General features: G+C 45.6%; 3 protein-coding genes and 1 non-coding gene across 4 annotated transcripts in view; 2 read left to right on the forward strand and 2 right to left on the reverse strand.

Annotated features, from left to right (window-relative positions):
- Nucleotides 1-2,369, reverse strand: part of GLOD4 (glyoxalase domain containing 4) — a 32,518-nt gene extending 30,149 nt beyond the window's left edge. Inside the window, exon 1 of the mRNA XM_058283789.2 lies at nucleotides 2,169-2,369. Coding sequence (XP_058139772.2) covers nucleotides 2,169-2,354 — 186 coding nt within the window. The 5' untranslated portion in view covers nucleotides 2,355-2,369. The remainder of the gene's footprint in view (nucleotides 1-2,168) is intronic.
- On the forward strand, nucleotides 2,357-14,853 carry MRM3 (mitochondrial rRNA methyltransferase 3). Its single transcript, XM_004485331.4, has 4 exons — nucleotides 2,357-2,698; nucleotides 2,961-3,205; nucleotides 8,509-8,676; nucleotides 12,156-14,853. Exons 1-4 carry the CDS (start codon nucleotides 2,385-2,387, stop codon nucleotides 12,689-12,691), a joined length of 1,263 nt encoding a protein of 420 aa, XP_004485388.1. The 5' UTR covers nucleotides 2,357-2,384; the 3' UTR covers nucleotides 12,692-14,853.
- On the forward strand, nucleotides 14,854-14,925 carry TRNAG-CCC (transfer RNA glycine (anticodon CCC)). The gene has a single exon. It is a non-coding gene; the product is annotated as a tRNA-Gly (tRNA).
- A 2,635-nt stretch (nucleotides 14,926-17,560) lies between these two features.
- The window catches only part of NXN (nucleoredoxin), a 168,384-nt gene continuing 165,230 nt past the window's right edge, over nucleotides 17,561-20,714 (reverse strand). The window contains exon 8 of the mRNA XM_004483797.5: nucleotides 17,561-20,322. Coding sequence (XP_004483854.1) covers nucleotides 20,140-20,322 — 183 coding nt within the window. The 3' untranslated portion in view covers nucleotides 17,561-20,139. The remainder of the gene's footprint in view (nucleotides 20,323-20,714) is intronic.

Consider the following 20,714-nt stretch of genomic DNA (forward strand, 5'->3'; position numbering starts at 1 on the left):
CCTTAGTACTTCATAAATGTGAAATGCCGTGTGGTAGGAGTTCTGTGCAATATGTAAATTGAGGTCTGAAGGATAACTAATCCAATAAACTCAGGTTACTGTGGCCAATTAAAGATTTAGAGACAACCCTTCATCCCTTGATTGACCTTTTAAATCTAAATCTCCTCTCCTCAGTTTTGCAATACATAGAGGCTGAGATGAGTTGCAACACTGTATATAGAATGATCCATTTAAAGTAGTTTTTCCACTAGAAAAACAGAGTAAAAAAACTGCCGCCCCCCCCCCCCAAAAAAAACACAAGAAATACCATGCTCTTTCAAATTAAGAGGCTTGATTGTTCCAAGAGTATCATTGTTACTGAAATGCAACTTTGTACTTGCATGGGGTGGAGAATTTTATTTCTTTAAAAATTGACAGTAAATTGTCCTTTGTTCACTAAATTCAAAACTGGGAACCTAACACTATGATTCTTTTCTAGGATATTTTTAAGTTTTCTCCCTAAAATGTAGATACAGGAGAGGAATTTTGATAGCAACTTTTTTTCGAGTACCTTCTTCCTGACCCATAATTCACTTTTAGAAATCTATTTAGAAGGACTAGTTTGCCTCAAGCTCCCTCCTTATTTGTTAAGTACAGGATATTGTAACTGCTAACTATCCTGGTTTTTAAAGTGACTGGGGGAAGAATATGAAGGTTTGTTTCCTGCCTCCTGGTTAAACTGACTATAGACTTTGTCATATAAGTGCTAAAGAGGATTATTTTATTTTCCTTCTGATTAGGTTTGTAATAACAAAAAAATATTACCCTTTATAAAAAAAGATACTGTTGGAACCATCCCCAACATATTTTGTCCTGATAATGCCATCTCAACTATGTAACCGATGCTAAAGGCACATAAAACTAACAGTATTTCCCAAGCATCCATTATCTTTGCATTAGCCTTTCCGTTCTTCTAGTAGAACTCCTCCCTCTAATTTTGGTCTGTGGACATCCTACCTATCTTTAGTGGTTCAGCTTGACTGCACGGACTCATGAGTTATTTCCTGATTCCCCAGCTTGGAATTAAATCTCTCCTCTGGCTTTATTTTTACAACGGGCGTAGCTAAGTCTTATTTAACACATACCTGTGTCAAATACTATTCCAAGCACTTTATACATAATAAATTGTTTAATCTTCACAATAGTCCTCTGACCAATCAGGGAGCACAATAAGTAAATGCTTTGTGGTTTTCCGCTGTCATTTATCAAATTCTGCTTTTCATTACTGTTAGCTAGGTACAAATCCAACTCCCACCCCAACTCCACCCTAGGCAATGAGCTCTAATTTAGGACAGATACAGGGTCATTTTCACCTTTGTCACCAAAGCTCAGCACAGTATCCTTAACATAGCAGTTATTTAAAACATTGATAAACGAATTCAGATAACTCCGTTTGCACTCTACGTCTCTGCACCTGCCTCCACGTCTCTGCACCTGCCTCCACATTAACTTGCACTCTTCACCTCTAACGCCTGCCTTACTGGCATGTTCCCTACCTCCCCGGCTGACCAGAAGTTCCCCGGTAACTTGCACCTGCGGTTTCCAGCCCAGTGATCCCTGCTGAGTCACAGCTTCTTCAGGGATGGAGAGGGGTAGCTTCCGGGTGCTGGGCAGAAGCGGTTCTGACCTCAAACTGTTCTTTGGGATTGTTGGAGAATCGGAGCTTTCACCCAGAGACTGACTCATCCAAAAGAAACCATGCAAACCAAGCTTGATAGAAGCAGAACTCTAAATATGCTGATTTCTAAATCCAAAGGCTCCAAACTGGAAGAGGCTCAACTATTGTCAATGGCAGAGGACTATATAACTTTAAAAAAACTGTTTACTCTCTTTTCCACTAAACTGTAAGCTCCATAGGGTAGGAGCTCAATAAATATCTGTGAATAAACTGAAATGAAAAAACGTGTGTGGGCACATAGGGGCCGCCTAAATAAGTGTTTCCCCCTTTCAAAGGCCATCTAACCCAACCAGCGACTCGCAGCGCTTCTGGAAACTGAAAACCCGAGTGGTCTTTCAAAATAAAAAGCCAATGGGAGTCCTGAGCTCACTTTTCCCCTCCCTCGGCCAGGTGCGGTCTAGCCTCGCGCTCGGTCCCCGCACGCCAACGCCTTCCCGGCCCCCGTCTGCACCTTCATCCCCAAGACATCACGATAGAAACGCGCCGTCTGGAAGCGGTTTCCCACTTTGAATACGAAATGCAGCGACCGACGTGCTGCCATAACTCCCACCGCCACAGATTCCCGGAAAGCGCAGGGCCGCACCGCCCTTAAACGATGCAGCCGGGCCGGTGACGTCACTGCCCACCGCCGGCGCATTCCGGTGACGTAGCCCACAGCGCAGGGAAGATGGCGGCGCTGGCCAACGGCGTGCGTTACACCGTGCGACCCTTGCTGTCTGTGGTCCAGTCTTGGGACCTCGACTCGCGCCGCTGGGTTCGGGCACTGCGACGAAGTCCCGTGAAGGTAGTGTTTCCATCGGGACAGGTTGTGGAGCGGAAGTCCAGTCCTGGGAAACAACCTCAGAAGGCAGCGTCTGAGACCAATACCCAAGAGCAGAGACAGAAGCAGCCACTTCAGGTGCCCGCATCCCCGACGCCCAGCACCTGGGAAGAGTCGGGACTTCGCTACGATAAGGCTTGTCCCGGGGACAAGCGGCTGAGGTGATGTGTTCCTGAGGCTTGTTGAATATTCCTATTTCTCTTTCTGCCCCAGAGCTGGACCTTCGTTAACCTCCTCTTCCTCCTGATCGAGGTCCTCTCTAGTACAGCCCGTTGGTTTTTCTTGTGCACGGAGGGCAGAATAAGTGTCTCCTTTGGAATTCGTTTGTTTCGTCTCTGTGAAATTCTTTGTGAATGTTAGAACTAGGTGTGTCTCGGTAACAAGGATGTTGGTAATTACCAGTCTGTTTGTTTCCACCCACAGCAGTGTGATGACAATAGTTAAGTCTAAGTCATTTCGGGACAAGCAAGGGAAGATCCTACTGGAGGGCCGCAGGCTGATTGCCGACGCTCTCAAGGTTGGTGCCGTGCCAAAGGTTTTCTTCTTTAGCCGTCTGGAATACATAAAGGAGCTGCCCATTGATAAACTGAAAGGTGTCAGCCTCATTAAGGTGAAATTTGAGGATATCAAGGATTGGTCGGACCTAGTAACGCCTCAGGGAATAATAGGTAAGTGGTTACACACTGTTAGTAGAATAACATTATTTATTTGTTCATACTTTTTTTTTTTACTTTTAAAAAAAATGTATTTCTCTCCCCTTCCCCCCCTCCCCCTTCCAGTTGTCTGCTCTCTGTGCTTTTTGTTGCATCATCTTGCTGCGTTAGCTCTCTGTGTGTGTGGTGCCACTCCTAGGTAGGCTGCACTTTTTTCGCCCTGGGCAGCTCTCCTTATGGGGCTCATAACTTGCACGTGGGGCTCCCCTACCTCTGCATGGCATGGCACTCCTTTGAATCAGCACTGTGCGTGGGCCAGCTCATCACATGGGTCAGGAGCCCTGGATTTGAACCTTGGACCTCCCATGTGGTAGGCGGACGCCCTATCCCTTGAGCCAAATACGCTTCCCTGTTCATACTTTTCTTAGGACATCAAATTTTATTTAAACTAAATTCAAAATATTGTTGTCTAACCTTTTTTTAAGACACCCCAAAAAATACAGAACTCAAACCTGTGCGTCTTAAAGTATTTCCAGTGGAAACTGAAGACAGGATTTCAGCGCCATTTGTACAATAGCTCTTTAGTCTCTAGAAATAACCACTTTTCCTCAAACTTCATATTTTTTAGGTCACTTTTTCAGTCGTTAATGTCAAACTAAAAATTATAAAAAAGTTTACCAAAAGATTTAGCCCTCCATTTCTACAAAACCTCTTGTCAGTGTGATGATACTTGTCTATTGTTAACTTCCTTATTCTAGAAGCAGATCTATGCAGTGAGGTGCAACCTGCAATTCATTATCCTGTTTAGCCCATTAAACAGAAAACGTTGTCTTCTGGAGTCTGTTTCTTCATTTGTTTGAATCTAATTTAAGGTGTTTGGTTTTTTTGGTTTTTTTTTAAAGATTTATTTATTTATTTCTCTCCCCTTCCCCCCCACACCCCTGTTGTCTGTTCTCTGTGTCTTCTTTGTCTGCTTCTGTTGTTGTCAGCGGCACGGGAATCTGTGTTTCTTTTTGTTGCGTCATCTCCGTGTGTGCGGCACCATTCCATTCCTGGGCAGGCTGCACTTTCTTTCACGCTGGGTGGCTCTCCTTACAGGGTGAACTCCTTGCGCGTGGGGCTCCCCTACACAGGGGACACCCCTGTGTGGCACCGCACTCCTTGCGCGCATCAGCACTGCGCATGGGCCCGCTCCACATGGGTCAAGGAGGCCCGGGGGAGGGGTTTGAACCCCGGACCTCCCGTGTGGTAGACAGATGCCCTAACCACTGGGCCAAGTCCGCCGCCTAATTTAAGGTTTTATAGAACCATAATGCCTATTAGCACTTAGAAAGTTCTCTGTCTAATTATGGAAGGACTTACACCTTTTTAATATTGAAGATTTAGTTAAGATCTGATGATCAAATGGTAGTATGTGTAGATATTCCTTTGGATAGTAAGGGACAATTGAAGGTTGGGGAAGTTTTCTTCAAGGTTCTAATATTTAGGCCAGGGCCTCTCATACCAGTTGTGCATGTATGTTCCCTCTGGTAAGCTCACTGACTTCATCCTTGAACTGTATGACCATTAGTTGAGAGAGGAAATTCCAGGGGACCACCTTTTGTTTCTGTAATCCAGTAGGCCACAGGGATCTGTGCCCTTGCACTTAGAGCTCTTAGACCCTAGGATGGGGGCTTGGAGTACTGAAGTCCTTCTCTCACTCTCTGTAACAATACTCTGATTAGCTATGCCTCTCTAATACATGCTACAGTGAAAGTGTGACTAATTTTTACCTTGCTTGCCATGTTGGGCATGTGTGCTAGCATTGGCCAGTCCTATCCTAGACTTCAGTAGCTTCCTTCATCATCATGACTGCTTTCATCATTTCATGACTTTTAAAAATATATATTATTCAGTTAATCCTTATGGTTTATTATTTTATTTTATTTTTTTAAAGATTTATTTTTTATTTATCCCTCCCACCTCACCCCCAGTTGTCTGCTCTCTGTGTCCATTCGCTGTATGTTCTTCTGTGACCACTTCTATCCTTATCAGCTGCACTGGGAATCTATGTTTCTTTTTGTTGTGTCATCTTGCTGTGTCAGCTCTCTGTGTGCGGTGCCATTCCTGGCAGGCTGCACGTTTTTCACGCGGGGAGGCTCTTCTTATGGGGCGCACTCCTTGCGCATGGGGCTCCCCTACATGGGGACACCCCTGCATGGCACGGCATTCCTTGCACGCATCAGCACTGTGCGTGGGCCAGCTCCACACGGGTCAGCAGGCCCTGGGTTTGAGCCTTGGATCTCCCATGTGGTAGGCAGATGCTCTATCCGTTGAGCCAAATCCACTTTCCAGCAGTGGATTTTCATCACCACAGTAGTTCAAGTATATGTTAAAGGACTTCTAAAGGACATCATTCTGAATGTTCTTAAAACTCTCTGTGACCTCTAAGTGTCAGGTCTTATGCAGCACACAAGTGCCTAATACCATTCCATTGCCTTCATTGATGACTTAGGCTTTTTAACTGCATTCTTTTTTTAAAAACATACATATATATATATATTTTTTAAAGAAGCTCTAGATTATATAAATGATACATCAGAATATAGGGGATTCCCATATACCCCTCTCCCATAATTAGTTTACAAAATTTTTTTATTTTTATTTTTTAAGGAGATACCAGGAATTAATCCCAGGACCTCATACATGGGAAGCAGGCACTCAACCACTGAGCTACATCCACTCCCCAATGAGAGAGTTGGTTTTTTCGTTTGTTTTTAGGAGGTACCAGGGATTAAATCCAGGACCATGTACATGGGAAGCAGGTGCTCAGCCACTTGAGGTACACCCATTCCCTGTGTTGTCTTTTGATGAGAACCCTTAATTTGTGTTAGGTTTCAGGACAAGTACTATTTTGTTCATTTTCTAACCATTTATTGGAGTAGTTGGTATACAAGAATATGCTAGTAAAATTTTTAAAACTGTACAGTTCCTTGGGAGCATGCTATAGTCTAGTTGTTAATATATGTAAAGAGCTTAGAACAGTACTGCCTGTATTAGTCAGCCAAAGGAGTGTTGATGCAAAATACCAGAAATTGTTTGGTTTTTATAAAGGGTATTTATTTGGGGTAGGAACTTAAAAATACCAGCCCATAAAGTGTAGGTTACTTTTCACACCAAAGTCTATTTCCACATGTTGGAACAAGATGGCTGTCAACATCTGTCAGTGCTCAGGCTTCCTGGGTTCCTCTCTTCCCAGGTCTCGCTTCTCTCCAGGCTCAGGGCTCCTCTCTTCTGGGGCTTGTTTCTCTTTCCTCTATATGCTTGCTTCCTGGGGCTCCCACTTAAGACTTCAGCATTAAACTCCTTCAGCATTAAACTCCAACATCAAAACTCTAACATTAGAAAACCCTCCTACTCTGTCCTTTGCCATGCCTTTTATCTGTGAGTCCCCACCCACCAAGGGGGGAGACTCAACGCCCTAATGACGTGACCCAATCAAAGCCCTAATCATAATTTAATCACGTCCAGGTACAGACCAGTTTACACACATAATCCAATATCTATTTTTGGAATTTCTAACTATATCAAACTGCTATACTGCCTTAATCTAATAAATGTTACTTATCATCATCACCTATACCAGTGAACACTATGATTCAAAAAACAATTCGATCAAGAAGCTTGTTGTGGATATGTGATACATCCACAAGAATAACTTGTATGCGCACTACAGAAATTTCATATGCTCTAAAGAAATTCTTATTTTAGTATAATAATTAGCCTTGTTTTTGTTTTTACCCTTTTCCTCTAAATACTTCCCTAGAACTTTGGGAATTGTAAGGATTAACTAGGAAGAGAGAATTTTTCATTAAGGATGATATTTAAAGTATTCCTTTTTTCAGGTAGCCCCAGGCACATTTTGTATTCCTTTATATTAGATGGAGGACAGCGAGTTCACCACATAAATTGTTGTGTCCGTTCTAAAACTCCCAGTCTTCTGGAACCTCCAGTCTGAGGCCTTAGAACTCATTAAACCGTTGCTGCACTTGCAGCCTCTGCATTTAGCAGAGCCCTTTGCAGGGTATGTTTCTAAAATAGTGCTCCTGAGCCACAGGATACTTGAAAAAAAGGAGTTGTTTCTTCAGTACATTCAGATTTGTGAATTCAGATTTTGTTTTCTGAGAATATATTTTAAATTTTAATACTAGTAATGAAGAGCAGATATATCTAAGAATATAACAGACTGTTAATTGCTTTTTAAATATTAAATTTAAACTAGAAACCATCAAAAAAATTCAGTGGGAAAACAGGCAAAGCTTATAGCAACAGACTGTTCAAGGAAGAGGAAATATGAATGAATGAAGGAACTAAAGAGGAGTTAGAAATAGTTAACTTGAAAAGATGTTTGGCTTCCCTGATAATCAGGGAAAATGCAAGTTAAAATAATGCAGTGACATTTTTCTTCCCATCAAAGTGGCAAAAATTAAAAAGGCTGAATAATAGCCTTTGTTGAAAAGGGTTTAAGCTTGGAAACAGGTACTTATGTGTTCCTGGTGTGAATAAACTGGAATTGCCATTGGTGAGGGCACTTTGGCAGTACCTGTTAACATTAAGATTTGCACACCCCATTTGTCCATTTCACTTACAGGGGTTTATCCTAGAAAAATATTTGGACATGTGCACAGAGTCATAGGGACATCAATTGGAAGTTTATTTATAATAGGGGAAAATTGAAAATAATCTAAATGTCAGTCTGTAAGGGAAAAACTAAATAATCTATGGTACCTTCATGTTACAAAATAATATGTATTTTAGTAATAATATATTTAGAATAATAATATGTAGTGGTTAAAAGAATGAGATAGCTCCAAATATACTGATTCCAAATGTGCTTAGTTCTCCAAGACATGGTACATTATTGAGTAAAACAAGTAGGTTGCAGAATAATAATTTTTAAAAACACCTATATCTGCTTAGATATACATATATGTAGTAAATGCATAAAAAAAGTTCTGAAAGGGTACACTCCAAGATTGAAAGAGTTATTGGGGAGGGCTTTAATGTTGTTCAATTTTTTTCTATCAGAATGTATTCATGTATTATGTAATTAAGGATATATATAACGCAGTGAATGTACCACACTAATGAAAGAAGTTGTTGATGTGGGAGGAGTAGGGGTGTGGGGAATGGGGTATATGGCAACCTCATATTTTTTAATCTAACGTTTTGTGTGATCTATATCTTTAAAAAAGGGAAAAAGAATCATAAGTAAACGAAAGTCAAATGATTCTCCATGTCCACATCAGACAAGTAAGCCTCCTGTTCTGTTTTCTTAGGGATTTTTGCCAAACCCGACCATGTTAAGATGACATATCCACACACTCAGCTTCGCCATTCACTGCCCTTAGTGTTGATTTGTGACAATATCCGTGACCCTGGGAACCTAGGGACGATTCTGCGATCTGCTGCTGGGGCAGGCTGCAGGAAAGTATTACTCACCAAAGGTAGGTGTGACCATTACCGGGTGGACTAGTTGACCATTTTTAAGTGAACCAGGGCTCTGTGGGTGGTCATATGTGGGTTCAAATCTTGGATCTGCCCCTTACTAGGTATATGTAGATAAGAAATATTCTGAGTATCAGCTTTCTCACCTATTATGTGGGAGTAATAACAGAACAGTTTTGAGGATTGTGAGATGATGTGCATATTTTATTACTTGGTTTCAGATCTTTTATTTAATGATCTTCAGTTTCCAAAGTGTTGGGTGTTTGAGACCTTTCTAACTTTTGACATGTGACTCCTCTGAGAGGAATGATGTCAGCACAGTGTGATTATGAACTCTTGATATATTTCCCTTAGCCTCAGGATGGGTCACATACCCCCCCCCCCACACACACAAATTAACTTCATTACACTTCTGTCTCCTCTCATCAGGAATGGGATTAATAGGCTTGGTTCTAAAGACTTGCCTACCAGATGGGACATGCCTAAGAGGCCTATTATGACTTGAGAGGAGAGGGGGGAGGGGCCCTGTCATTCGTCAGTACCAGTCAATGTAAACTAATTGCTGAGACTTGCCTGAATGGTTCCTTTCAACTCCTACTCCCATAGTCACACCTTGCTGGAGTGCATTTCCCTGCCAGCATGCCAGCTCAGTTCTAACTGAGGGGTGCCATCCTCAGTTTCCCCTTACCTGCCCCTATTGTTGAGTGCTCTGAGAGCAGGTGTGGTTTTAGAAGTGTTTCTATGTTATCCAAGATGTGTGGTTTTCACTTTTATATGGGTGGCTGGTACATAAGAAGGAAAGAGAGAAGGAAACACCTGGTATGGTGCCAGGAACCAGGACATGACAGGACACCTCATCTTGTCCCTCACTCCCCATCAGGTAGGAGGGTCAGACTAGATGGCCCCTCACAAGTCTGCTCCCCTCTTTCCCCCACCCTTGGAGTACAATCTTATTCCCATGTCTGGTTCGTTATGGGGACTGGGGATATGTGTGAGCAGTGTTACAGCTCCACTACCCTGACTTACCTTTCTAAATCTGGTTTGCCTAGTTAATCCACCCTGAAGGTTGACTTGTAGTGAGACTTGTACTAACAAGTCAGAGGAGGGTGGTGGGTGTGTGGTGCAGTCATGGAGAGGTGTTGGCTTACCATCTCCCAGCCTGCCTTTGTGAGTTCAGGGAAAGGCCAAGTGCGTGCCATTCTAAAGATCAGAAGTGACTGGGCTCACCATATGACTGGGTAAAAGAATAGGTTCTTCCATGAGCCTTTTCTTTCTGAGAGAGAATGACAAGGTTATTACCTTAGTTCAAGTTCTCAACATTTCTCCAGATTACTGCAGTTGCCTCATAACTAATGTCCCCATCTTTGGTGTCTACCCAGCTCCAATCCAGATTCAACATTGAAGCCAGCTGGGCTTTCCTAAAACATAAATCAGATTCTTTAAAATCCATCAATGGTATTGTATCATCTTCTGGATAAAATCCAGAACTCCTTGGCCCAGCATACCCAACCTCCTTTTAACTACCTTCCATCTCATCTCCCACCACATCCCTACCCATTAATTGGTCTGGTCACCTTACTTACAGTTCTTGGACTGTGGCACTCTTCCCTCTTTCTGTCACTTTGTCCTCTGCCTGTGCCTGTCTCTGACAAGCTCCTTCCAGAGCCAGCTTAGTTTCATGTTTTCTTAGATATCTTTTGATAGCCCTGCTTTGCAGCAGGATTTCCTGTTGCCCTGTTCATACTTCTTTTATATCAGTTATTACTGATATTGTAGTTTAAATATCATCCCATCTATACTATTGTTACTGGATTTCATTTAGGTTCTTTGACTGTACTGCAGAAATGAATTTCAAGAGTACGTCGGGTGAATTAGGCCATTCAGGTAGGGAAGGAAGAGAAATGGGAGAAAATAACAGATCAGGGGTCCCAGGTAGAGAAGAAGGGGGTGAAAAGTGTTAAAGATGGGAAAACGGACTTTGGCCCAGTGGTTAGGGCGTCCGTCTACCATATGGGAGGTCCGCGGTTCAAACCCCGGGCCTCCTTGACCCGTGTGGAGCTGGCCATGCGCAGCGCTGATGTGCACAAGGAGTGCCGTGCCACGCAAGGGTGTCCCCCGCGTGGGGCCCCACGCGCAAGGAGTGCGCCCGTGAGGAGAGCCGCCCAGCGTGAAAGGAAAGAGCAGCCTGCCCAGGAATGGCGCCGCCCACACTTCCCGTGCCGCTGACGACAACAGAAGCGGACAAAGAAACAAGACGCAGCAAATAGACACCAAGAACAGACAACCAGGGGAACAGACAACCAGGGGAGGGGGGGAAATTAAATAAATAAATAAATCTTTTAAAAAAAAAAAAAAGTGTTAAAGAGGGCTGACTGAACAGGCTACAATTTTCCATTATAGGTTATAAATGCTCAGGTTTACTTGTGTGGCCACATGGCAGAGGAAAAATGGTGAGAGCGGTGCGTAGAGGGCAGGCACGGGTCCCTAGGCAAGAGAGCGCAAGAGAGAGACTGCAGGCCTTGCGCCCAACTTTTTAAACTATTGATTATCCCACTCCTTTGCTAATGGCAGGGGAGGAGTTCCAGCTGTTTATCATTTTGATTGCTTATTTCTCCCATCAGTCTCCCAGGAGGGCCCAATAATAAAGTCCTTGGGGAATATCTGGGGCTTCTCCTGGCTTTAGGAGGACTTCTTCTGAGTGGCAGAATCTTAGGATTATTGGTATCCATGTGGACTTCTTGCCAGGTTCCAGATCCATCTATTGATTCCCTATCTTACTAGCCTGCTTTGCTATACCATGAGCCTCCTTGAGGCTGGGGACTTGGTTTTGGTTTTTTTTCTTTTTCTTTTTTTTTTTTTTATCTCTTCCCCCCCCCCCCCCTTGTCGTTTGCACGCACTGCTCTCTGTGTCCATTCGCTGTGTTCTTCTGTGTCTGCTTGTCTTCTTTTCTTGTCTTCTTTGGGAACCAATCCTGGGACCTCTGACGTGGGAGAGAGGCGTTCAGTCACTTGAGCCACCTCAGCTCCCTGGTTTGTTGTGTCTCATTGTCTTTTCCACTTTGCCTCTTTTTTGTTGCATAATCTTGTTGCTTCAGCGCTCCGCGTGGGCCAGCTTGCCTTCACCAGGAGGCCCCAGGAACCAAACCCAGGACCTCCTATATGGTAGACAGGAGCCCAATCGTTTGAGCCACATCCACTTCCTGGGGACTTGCTTTTAATTCTCTTTGCAATCTCTGTATAGAATCTGACATGTGTATGGTAAGTGTTGAAGGAATGGATAAAATTTGTTCTTTGCACTACAGAAATTAATCAACTGCCTTTGTTAGATGCTGCCACTATTGGGGAAGCAGGAGGCAAAATAGATTAGCTTTTTGTTTTATTTCTTATATCTGGAATTATTCCAATTTATTACAAAGTACTGTATAATCTAGGACAGTCTGTACAATCTTGATTTTTATCCTATCTTTTAATTTTCTAGGCTGTGTGGATGCCTGGGAGCCCAAAGTGCTGCGGGCAGGTATGGGCGCGCATTTCCAGGTGCCTGTGATCAGCAATCTGGAATGGGAAACAGTCCCCAACTACCTGCCCACTGACACCCGGGTCTATGTGGCTGACAACTGTGGCCTTTATGCCCAGGCCCAGATGTCTAATAAAGCCAACGACCAGGCTAGGGCATGTGACCGACGATTCCTGAAGTTTCATAAGCTTGAAGAGGAGGAGGATCTGAAATCTGGAGCCAGTAAAGGCTGGCTCCCTGAACTAGAAGTCCAGAGCTACGACTTGGACTGGACAGAGGCACCGGCAGCTCTGGTGATAGGTGGCGAGACCCATGGAGTGAGCCTGGAGTCCCTGCAGCTGGCTGGGAGCACTGGGGGCAGGAGGCTGCTGATCCCCGTCACGCCTGGTGTGGACAGTCTGAACTCGGCCATGGCTGCAAGCATCCTGCTCTTTGAAGGGAAGAGACAGCTACGGGTAAGGGCAGAACGCTTGAGCAGGGACAGGAGTCACCCCTGAGAGGGGACATGGAAGTTCTCTTTTGGTTTAAAGGAGTCTCCTACTCTTCCCACCTCCAGGCACTTTGTTAGTAGGGTGGCAGAGTCGGACACCACGGGCCTGTTTGTACCTAGAGAGCAGTGTGTGAGCTGTGGAACCGTTATCTTCTTTGAGCCTTTCCTGTGGGCTTCCCAAGCCAAATGCAAAAGACAGGAGGTAACATGGTACCAATATATGGCTACTGGAAAAAGAATGACCATGAACTTCTGCTTATCCTCAAAAATAACAAGAGGTCAAAATTCTTCCTAATGTCTAACCATCTCCCCACTGATTTTATCACCACTGTTTTTATATTGTTCCAGTTATACCTTTCTTTTTTTTTACCTTTTTTTTTCCCCTTTTTTCTCCCCAGGAGGTACTGGAGATTGAACCCAGGACCTTGTACCTGGGAAGCAAGCAGTCAACTGCTTGAGCCACATCTGCTCCCTTTTTTTAAAAAACAAAAAAAGAACATGACAGCACAAAAAAGATGATCAATACAACTCTGTGTGTGCTTTATGATTTTTAAAAATTTGTCTGCCAAGGAGTACTCTTGTGTTCAGAATGCTCCTGAAGCCTCCTCTTAGGGAGGATGACTCCCTCAACTAGCCGGAGTGGGTGTTGCATTCATCGAGGTCTGGTTTGGGCCACTGTTGAAGGGTATGCTGCAGACGGCCAAGAAACTCGCTTCTCATCATCAGTGGAAAATAAAACTATGAAGTGTAGAACCAGCAAGTTACATTCGAAAGTTTTATTTAAGCATTGCCAGATGGTCTCAGTACCTTTTAACCTTTGGCCCAGTGATGAGGACTTTGCTAAGAGAGTAATAACGTAGGAAATGAAGGGCTACAGGTCATGATGTCCAGCAGCTAGTGTTCATTTGGCTTGAATGTGTCCATCTCTGGGATAGTTTGCTCAGGCCTTTGACTCAGCCACTGATGACATGTAACACAGTTTTTCCCCCTTTCTGATGATCAGTAGAAACAAGTTTATTCATCGGTGGTGTCATACCTTCTTAGCACCTCTGCAGATAGGACTCTCTTAAAATCTTCAGCTTAACCTTGCATCTGTCAGGAAAACCACATCCTTTTCACTAGTTCTCTGCTACTAATCCTACTTTATATAACACAGGTTACCTATTTACATGTAATCTCCTGTCCTATATAGAAGGAGAGAACTGCTTAAGAGATGCCGCCTTCCTGGACGCACTGAGCAGAGGCCTCTGAGGGCCCCTGTGGGGGTGGGTGCTTGGGGTTCTGAGGATGAGAGCTTGGGCCCCTTTGACCCACAACACTGGGTATTACTTGCTTCCTCCTGAGAGGCAGCACCTGAGAAGGACCCTGCTGTTCTTTCCTCAAGCTGCTCAAGCGGGGCAAGATGGACTCCTCCTTACAAAGTGCCAGCCAAGACACAGCTGGGGACATGAGGGCAAATGCAGATGGTAATCATCTTATTTCTAAGAAACTGTGGGAATGGGTAGGAGAACTGGAGTAGGGTCTCATTTCAAGCACTGCTTTGTGACCACAAAGGACAAGGTCGGACTTGAGGATGACACTAGCAATGCAGTTTTACCACATTGGATCCTGTACCAGTTGGGACTCCCTGGGAGTCCTTTAGCCACTCATTCGAGGGGTGTCCAGTGAGTTGCCATGGCCTGCCTGAGAGAAACTATCAACCCCCTCTTACCCTTCCACTCCCACAGTTCCTTAGTAACACTTCCTCACAGGAAAGCCAAGAGATAAGCATGATTCATGCCCCACGTGGCAAGGTGGGATTGCCCCGGCATATTTGCAGGAACAGCTCTTTGGTTGGCTTTGCCCTGTTCTCTGGACTCACCAGCCTGAACCACTGCTGTATCTCACTGGTCTGGCCCTGCCACACAAATGATGTGGGGAGAGGACCTTGTACTTCATTCTCGATTGCAAAAACAAAGCAATGCAAAACATTATACATAAATAATTCTAAGCCCATATAATTCTGGATGTAAGAAAAATTTGCATCCCATTTACTTTATAGTCAATGGCTTTTGTACAGTGTCTTATGAGTACTTTTTGTATAATTGTGGACATAACTTAGAGGGGTGGCAGGATTTCCCTTTCTTTAAAATGGCAACAAAAAAAAAATAATAAAATGGCAACAGGAGAGCAGGTGTAGCTCAGTGGTTGAGCACCTGCTTCCCATGTATGAGGACCTGAGTTCAATCCTCAGTACCTCCTTTAAAAAAAAAAAAAAGTGGTGGAATGGATTGAAAACATTGATAAAAAAGAGAAAAAGTTCTTGGTTGTAGAGTGATACTGGAAAATCACTATCTTGACTTCTTATCAGTTTTGACGCTAACATGTTCTGCCACCATTTCCCCAGGAAATAGGAAAAAACAAAACAAAACTGAAGTTGGCAGAAAGATGAGCATTGTCAGGTGGGCCAAGCTCTCTCCCTCGCCTTTGTGTTGAGGCATAGCTGTAATAGCGATTTCCGCCACGAGGTGGCAGGCCGCATCTCAAACCACTTCCAGAGCTGAAAGCAGGTCAGGATTTTTGTTGAAGAGGGAAAGGAAGGAGGGAAGTCTCCTTCCATCTACCGAGGGCATTTTGCAAGCCATGTGTGCACTGAGCTGCTGCTGCTGCTCAAGCTGGAGACCCATCCAGGTTGTCAAACATTGTCTTGGCAAGAAAATCTGAAGTTGATTAATGCACTGGGAAGTGGACAGAAATGAGAGGTGGCAGCAGGAGGAAAAGCTGGCACCGCTTTCCCTTGGCATGGAGCCTTGGAAATATTTTGTGGGGAAATACTGAGGTCCTGAAGCACCTGATACTCACCTAGGAACCCGGTGCACAGCGCTTCAGGGCAGGGAGGAAGCAGCAACCATTCTCCCCTGCTACAGCTGGTTGCTCTTGGTCAGAATCCTGGCATTAGGGCCTTGAGGATAAAGAGACCTGGGGACAGGTTGTCCTCCGTTTCATCGGGGACCACTTGCTCTAGGGTTAATAGCACACCAGTTGCCACCACCTTCCAGGCTGCGCTGCAGTTGGCTCCACTTTCACCATTCCACCACACAAAGGCCCCGGGAACAGCACCTCATCCACAGGTTCCAGGGTTGGGCTAGAAACCGCGAGCTGTGTTGCTGCGCCTTGGGCCCAGCTCTGGGCCAAGTGGCTTCGTCCTCCTGCAAGAACAGGCCTGGTTTGGGCTCACTTAAAAAAAAAAAAAACTTGTGTAGCCACCTGGAAAGGGAACCATGTCACATTCGGCAGTGACAGTGACTCAAGTTCTCACTGAAGGCCTTGGGATGCTGGTATTGAGGTGTGAGCTAAGAGCTCATCATGCCCAGTACCGGGACTTCCCAAATGTTTTGTAGGGAAGGGCAACTTGGTTTTTCAACTGATGCTTCGAAGTTGGCGTAGGCCGTCAACCAAGGCTGCTGCTGTCTCTAAGAGCAGGAAGGGAACAAAGGGGGAGAAGGAGGAGGTGACGGCAGCAGCAGGGCCTGGCCTTCCAGCCTTCTTTGCTCCTCCATGATTGGCAGGAGGCACGGGCTGACTGCAGGCTGCTCGGTGGCTCGTGATTGGTTGGGCATTTCCATCTCCTCTGATGTCCACAGGAAATTTACTTTTTTGGCCTCAGGTCCCAAGATTATGTTTTCTCCCGTGTCCTAATTATGTTCTGTGTGGTGGCTTATTTATGTGAGCAGCCAGGAATCCAGACTTGAGGCCATCTCCACCCATCTTGGGCTGCACATTTCCATGAGTTAGAACATTATTTAAAGGAAATCAACAATCCTGCAGAACAAGTACTACCCAAATCTATTAAAACATTTCTTGACTTGGGAGGCATTCCGAAACATCAAGGGGGTGGGCCACACTTATAGCCTTGAAAAATGGAAGCAGGCTTTCATGCTATCTTCATGATTTCACAGAGAAGTTGTTTCTAAAATATCCTTATGTCATATTTCCCCCCTTAGGAGAAAGCCTAGCCAGAAGACCCATAAAGCAGACCCAATATAAAATTTTCCTACATACACCTTGTTTTCTGGACAAATACCCTTCACACATACTCAGACATTAGCACTAAAAATAATGCCAACTGACAGCAGCCAGTGTCACCAAAGGGTTTTCCCTTAAGCAGCCTGCTTGGAAGAGAGCAGGGTATATTCTCTTCCCTGTTAGTATCAACACTAAGGGATGCAGGCGAAGCAGTCACTTCAGTACAACCATTTCAGAGTAAACTCGAATGACTCGAGCTCAGGTCCTCCAGGTCAGTCCTGGGTCCATGAGGCAAGCCAGGGAGAGGCTGCAGGGGGCGCCCCTGAACCTCTGCCTCCCCACAATGGAGTTCCAGACCTAGAAGGGCATGAGCCAGCCCAGGCTGGCCAGGGGAAATGACACCGTGACCACCTGTACATGCCCACACCTGCATGACCCGATGGGCGATCAGACCCTCGCTAAGGGCCAGCGCACACAGCCGTGTCTGTCTCCCTAAGCTAGAGTACACCAACTCCCTAAGTCCAGCGGACCTGTTCCTGGGCCATATCCTGCTGTATCTTTATATCATTGCAGACTCATTTGCTGCCTTGGAACAAAGCAGCAGGAAGGGAGAACAGCTTTTTCCCTTCTTTAATTAGGCAATGGGAACAAAACAAAGACTGGCTGAAAACCGAGAATTGCCACTCGTAGCTTGGCAGATGCTAGAAAGCAGTACTGGCCCGGGTGAGAGCCACTGTCTTCAAGGATACACGGGGAGAGAAACACAGAGCAACAGAGCTGGAAGTCACGTGACTTCTGGAAAAGCAGCTGGTTTGCACTTGTCCTGCATCTACATCTGCCCACTGTACACATGGACCCCAAATACACACCCTTTTCTTCAGCAGATCTTTATTGTTGGGACAATTCAAACATCTCTCTCTTGTGAAAATGGGTAGAATCAGACCTGGAAGTCACTGTGATAGACACAAATCTGGGAACCCTGGGTGGAATTTTTATAGCCACCTTCCTGCCTCAACCTGCAGGGCACGGTTTCCCTGGCTGATGGCGGAAGCCCTTGACTGTGTCACAGCTGGTGTGTTAACCTGCTTCCAATTAGTGACAAGGATTTTAAGGTCTTTTGGAGCTGCTTAGTGGGAATTACTCCTGCCACCCACTTTGTTTGGATAAGCAACTTTCAAGATCTCTCAATATCAAGAAAGGAATTTTTTTTATCTAGCTCTGGTGAAGTGCTCCTCCCCCAGAGTTTTCCCCCAAAGTAGCCACTATATAAGCCTAAAGAACCTTTTTAGCAACCCTTCCCCACTGATTCTAACACTACATGTCTACTCTAAAAGGGGAACTCTGGTGGCAAGGAGCCAGCTGACATTAGTGGCAAGTAGTTAAGAGCCAGTCCCAGACAGGCCGTGAAAGTATCACAGTTGACCTAATTTTCCTGCCAGGAACGACCTGCAGGACTCCTCACTGGACTTATTCCTTCTGCCCCAGCAGATAAGTAGGTGCCATGAGGCACTGCCTTTACTCAAAGGTAATTAAGATGTAGGGTTTCGATGGGAGTAGGAGACTGACCTCACCTTGTGCCCTCACCCACCCACCAAGGGCGACACTGGCAGAGCAGCCCCTAAGCCCTAGGAGAGAGCTTGGCGTGAGGATCTCAATCATTACTCCAATCTTCACAGGGAGAACCTTGTGTGATTCCGCCTGTTTCCCCAGCCAGCTACCTCAGGCTTCTGGGCCCGTGGCTCCCCTGCAGGGAGGGAATGAGCCAGGGTGTCCACTATGAGAATTCACCCGCCATCAAGGGCCAAATCAAAACAGAGAGGGCGGCCAGAGCTCCAAGAGGGATGTGCCTCTGGCATGTTAATAACAGAAACCAGGATTTGACAATGGCCGTGTTAGGTTTGAGGGATCTCAAAAATTCTGGAACATAGTAGCCAGTGAGAGTCAAGAGAATTACTACATTCCACCCCCACCTCCCAATCAAGCCCAGCACCAAAAGTAAAAATGAAGCTAACAACTGATTTTTATTATTAAGGACAGGAAAGGCCAAGTGGCTGATAGTGTCCAGAGAGGCCTGCTTTATTTCTTACTAGCGTTTCAGGCTGGGACCATCAAATGAAAGTTTAACCAACTACTCTTGCACCTCTGAACTACAAACAACCCAATTCAGGAAGGAACAAGTGTCAGCAGCTTCTTGGAGTGGGGCATTGGGCTTCTCAAATAAGTGGTCTTGGTTAGCGAGTGCTGGAAGTGGAGCCAAGGGATTGCTGACCCCTGATTAGTGTAGGCTAGAACCCTGTGGCGACCCAGGCCAAAGCCGCCATCTGAATCCTAAGAACATAGTTCTTTTTGTTTTCCTCTTTGTGGTCAATTTTCAGCCCAAATAAGGGCTTGAGCTACCTGGTCATAGCAAAGGGGATCCAAGGCACATCCTCTGCCCTCACTGCCGACCCAGGACAAAGCTCCTTATGCAGGTTCTTAGGGAAAATCCAGGCATCTAGCCATTTCTGGTTTTTCAGTTCTGCTTTAGAAAGAAAAGGGGATAGAAGGAGCCACTAAAGGTGGGTGTGGGCACCTGGCGAAGCTCTTGAGACCCCTGGGCACAGAGCTGTGCCAAGACACATGTCTGTGCTGGCGAGGCGGTGCTCCTCCAAGAACTTGGGAAGATGTCTCAGGGAGATCGGTCATTAACAAAATTCAAGAGAAGAGGGGCTGTTCATATGAGAAGACAGAAACTTGGTGAAAGTCGAGATCAAGGGAAGAAGGAAGTAGAAGAAAGGAATGAGAAGCTCTCAGCACATGGTAGTTCAGTCGAAGTAAGCAATTACTACATGGTTTATTCCCTTAGCTACTCTTTTTTTCTCACTGGAAGAAAAACACAGGCTTCCTTTTAGATCTGGAGATCCCCTGCCCAAGAGCCCACCGACAAGCTGCCGTTTTCAACCTCAGACCAAGAAAGATTATGCCACTTAGAAAATGAGGTTCTCACCAACAGCTCTAAGCTGAGGCCTACAAGGAATGTGGCCCTGTGCCGGCTCCACCTAAGGGACGTGGATCAACGGACTGCTCCCTCCTGGCTGGCCTGGCTGTGTGTGTGCTTACACAAGTCAGGACCAGAACCGACCCCACTGTCCCTCGGTGCTTACTCTGGAGAAGAACACCCTGGAAAATATTTCCCAAGAACTATGCAGAGCGATGCAGTCCCAGTTCTGGCCACGTTATGCCTCTTTGTGGATCCCAAGCAGCGTCTCCAAACATGGCAGGTTCTCTGCTGCTGCAAGGATGTGCACCCCAGGGTGCTAGCGGAGGAGTTACGCAGAAAACAAGGCACCACAGAGAGGTTGGAGACTTGGGTTGTGTGATGCAGGACACGTTAAAGTGCCAAGGGCAGAGAGAAGGAAGGGGAGGAGGAGAAGACTGAGTTTTAAATAACGTTTCGTGAGGCTGGAGCCCCTAGATGGGCTCTGGTTTGAGCTTTTCTGCTAGGAAGTCATTCACGAAGGCCTCCACGATGGCGGGCGTGATCTCCTCCACGTCCATCACGTACTTGGCTCGGGCGGACATGTCCAGAATGGTGAGCAAAGGGGCAGCCTCGGGCAGGTTGGTGTAATCTCGCAGGGAGTCGGTCATGTCATCCTGGAAATCACCCAAAGAGGGAGAAAAGGTGTAAGTTTTAGAGGCAGAGGAGACAGAATCCCCATGTGCCCAGATCCCCCCGATGGCATCCTGAGGAACAAGCCCCCCTTCAGGAGGAGGGAGCAGTGGACCCTGCCCTGCCCCGGGGAGCAGGGAAGCTAGTTGGTAAAATTCTCTCTCTGTGTCACCCCAACCACCAGGCAAGTCCTCTTTCTCTATTGGCCTGAAACCCACTTTAATGTGTACTCGGCCTGGCTTGCTTTAAAACAAGCTGATGTCCTTTGATTGCTTGTTTTGTGCAGCCCCACTGTGGATTATCTGTGTCCAATCTGGCTAGCTCTGAAATGTTTTTAAATAGAAGCAGCTCCCTGTGGTTTCCGGGAGGATGGGAG

The sequence above is a fragment of the Dasypus novemcinctus genome, chromosome 21, assembly GCF_030445035.2.
Source record: "Dasypus novemcinctus isolate mDasNov1 chromosome 21, mDasNov1.1.hap2, whole genome shotgun sequence".
NCBI lineage: Eukaryota > Metazoa > Chordata > Mammalia > Cingulata > Dasypodidae > Dasypus > Dasypus novemcinctus.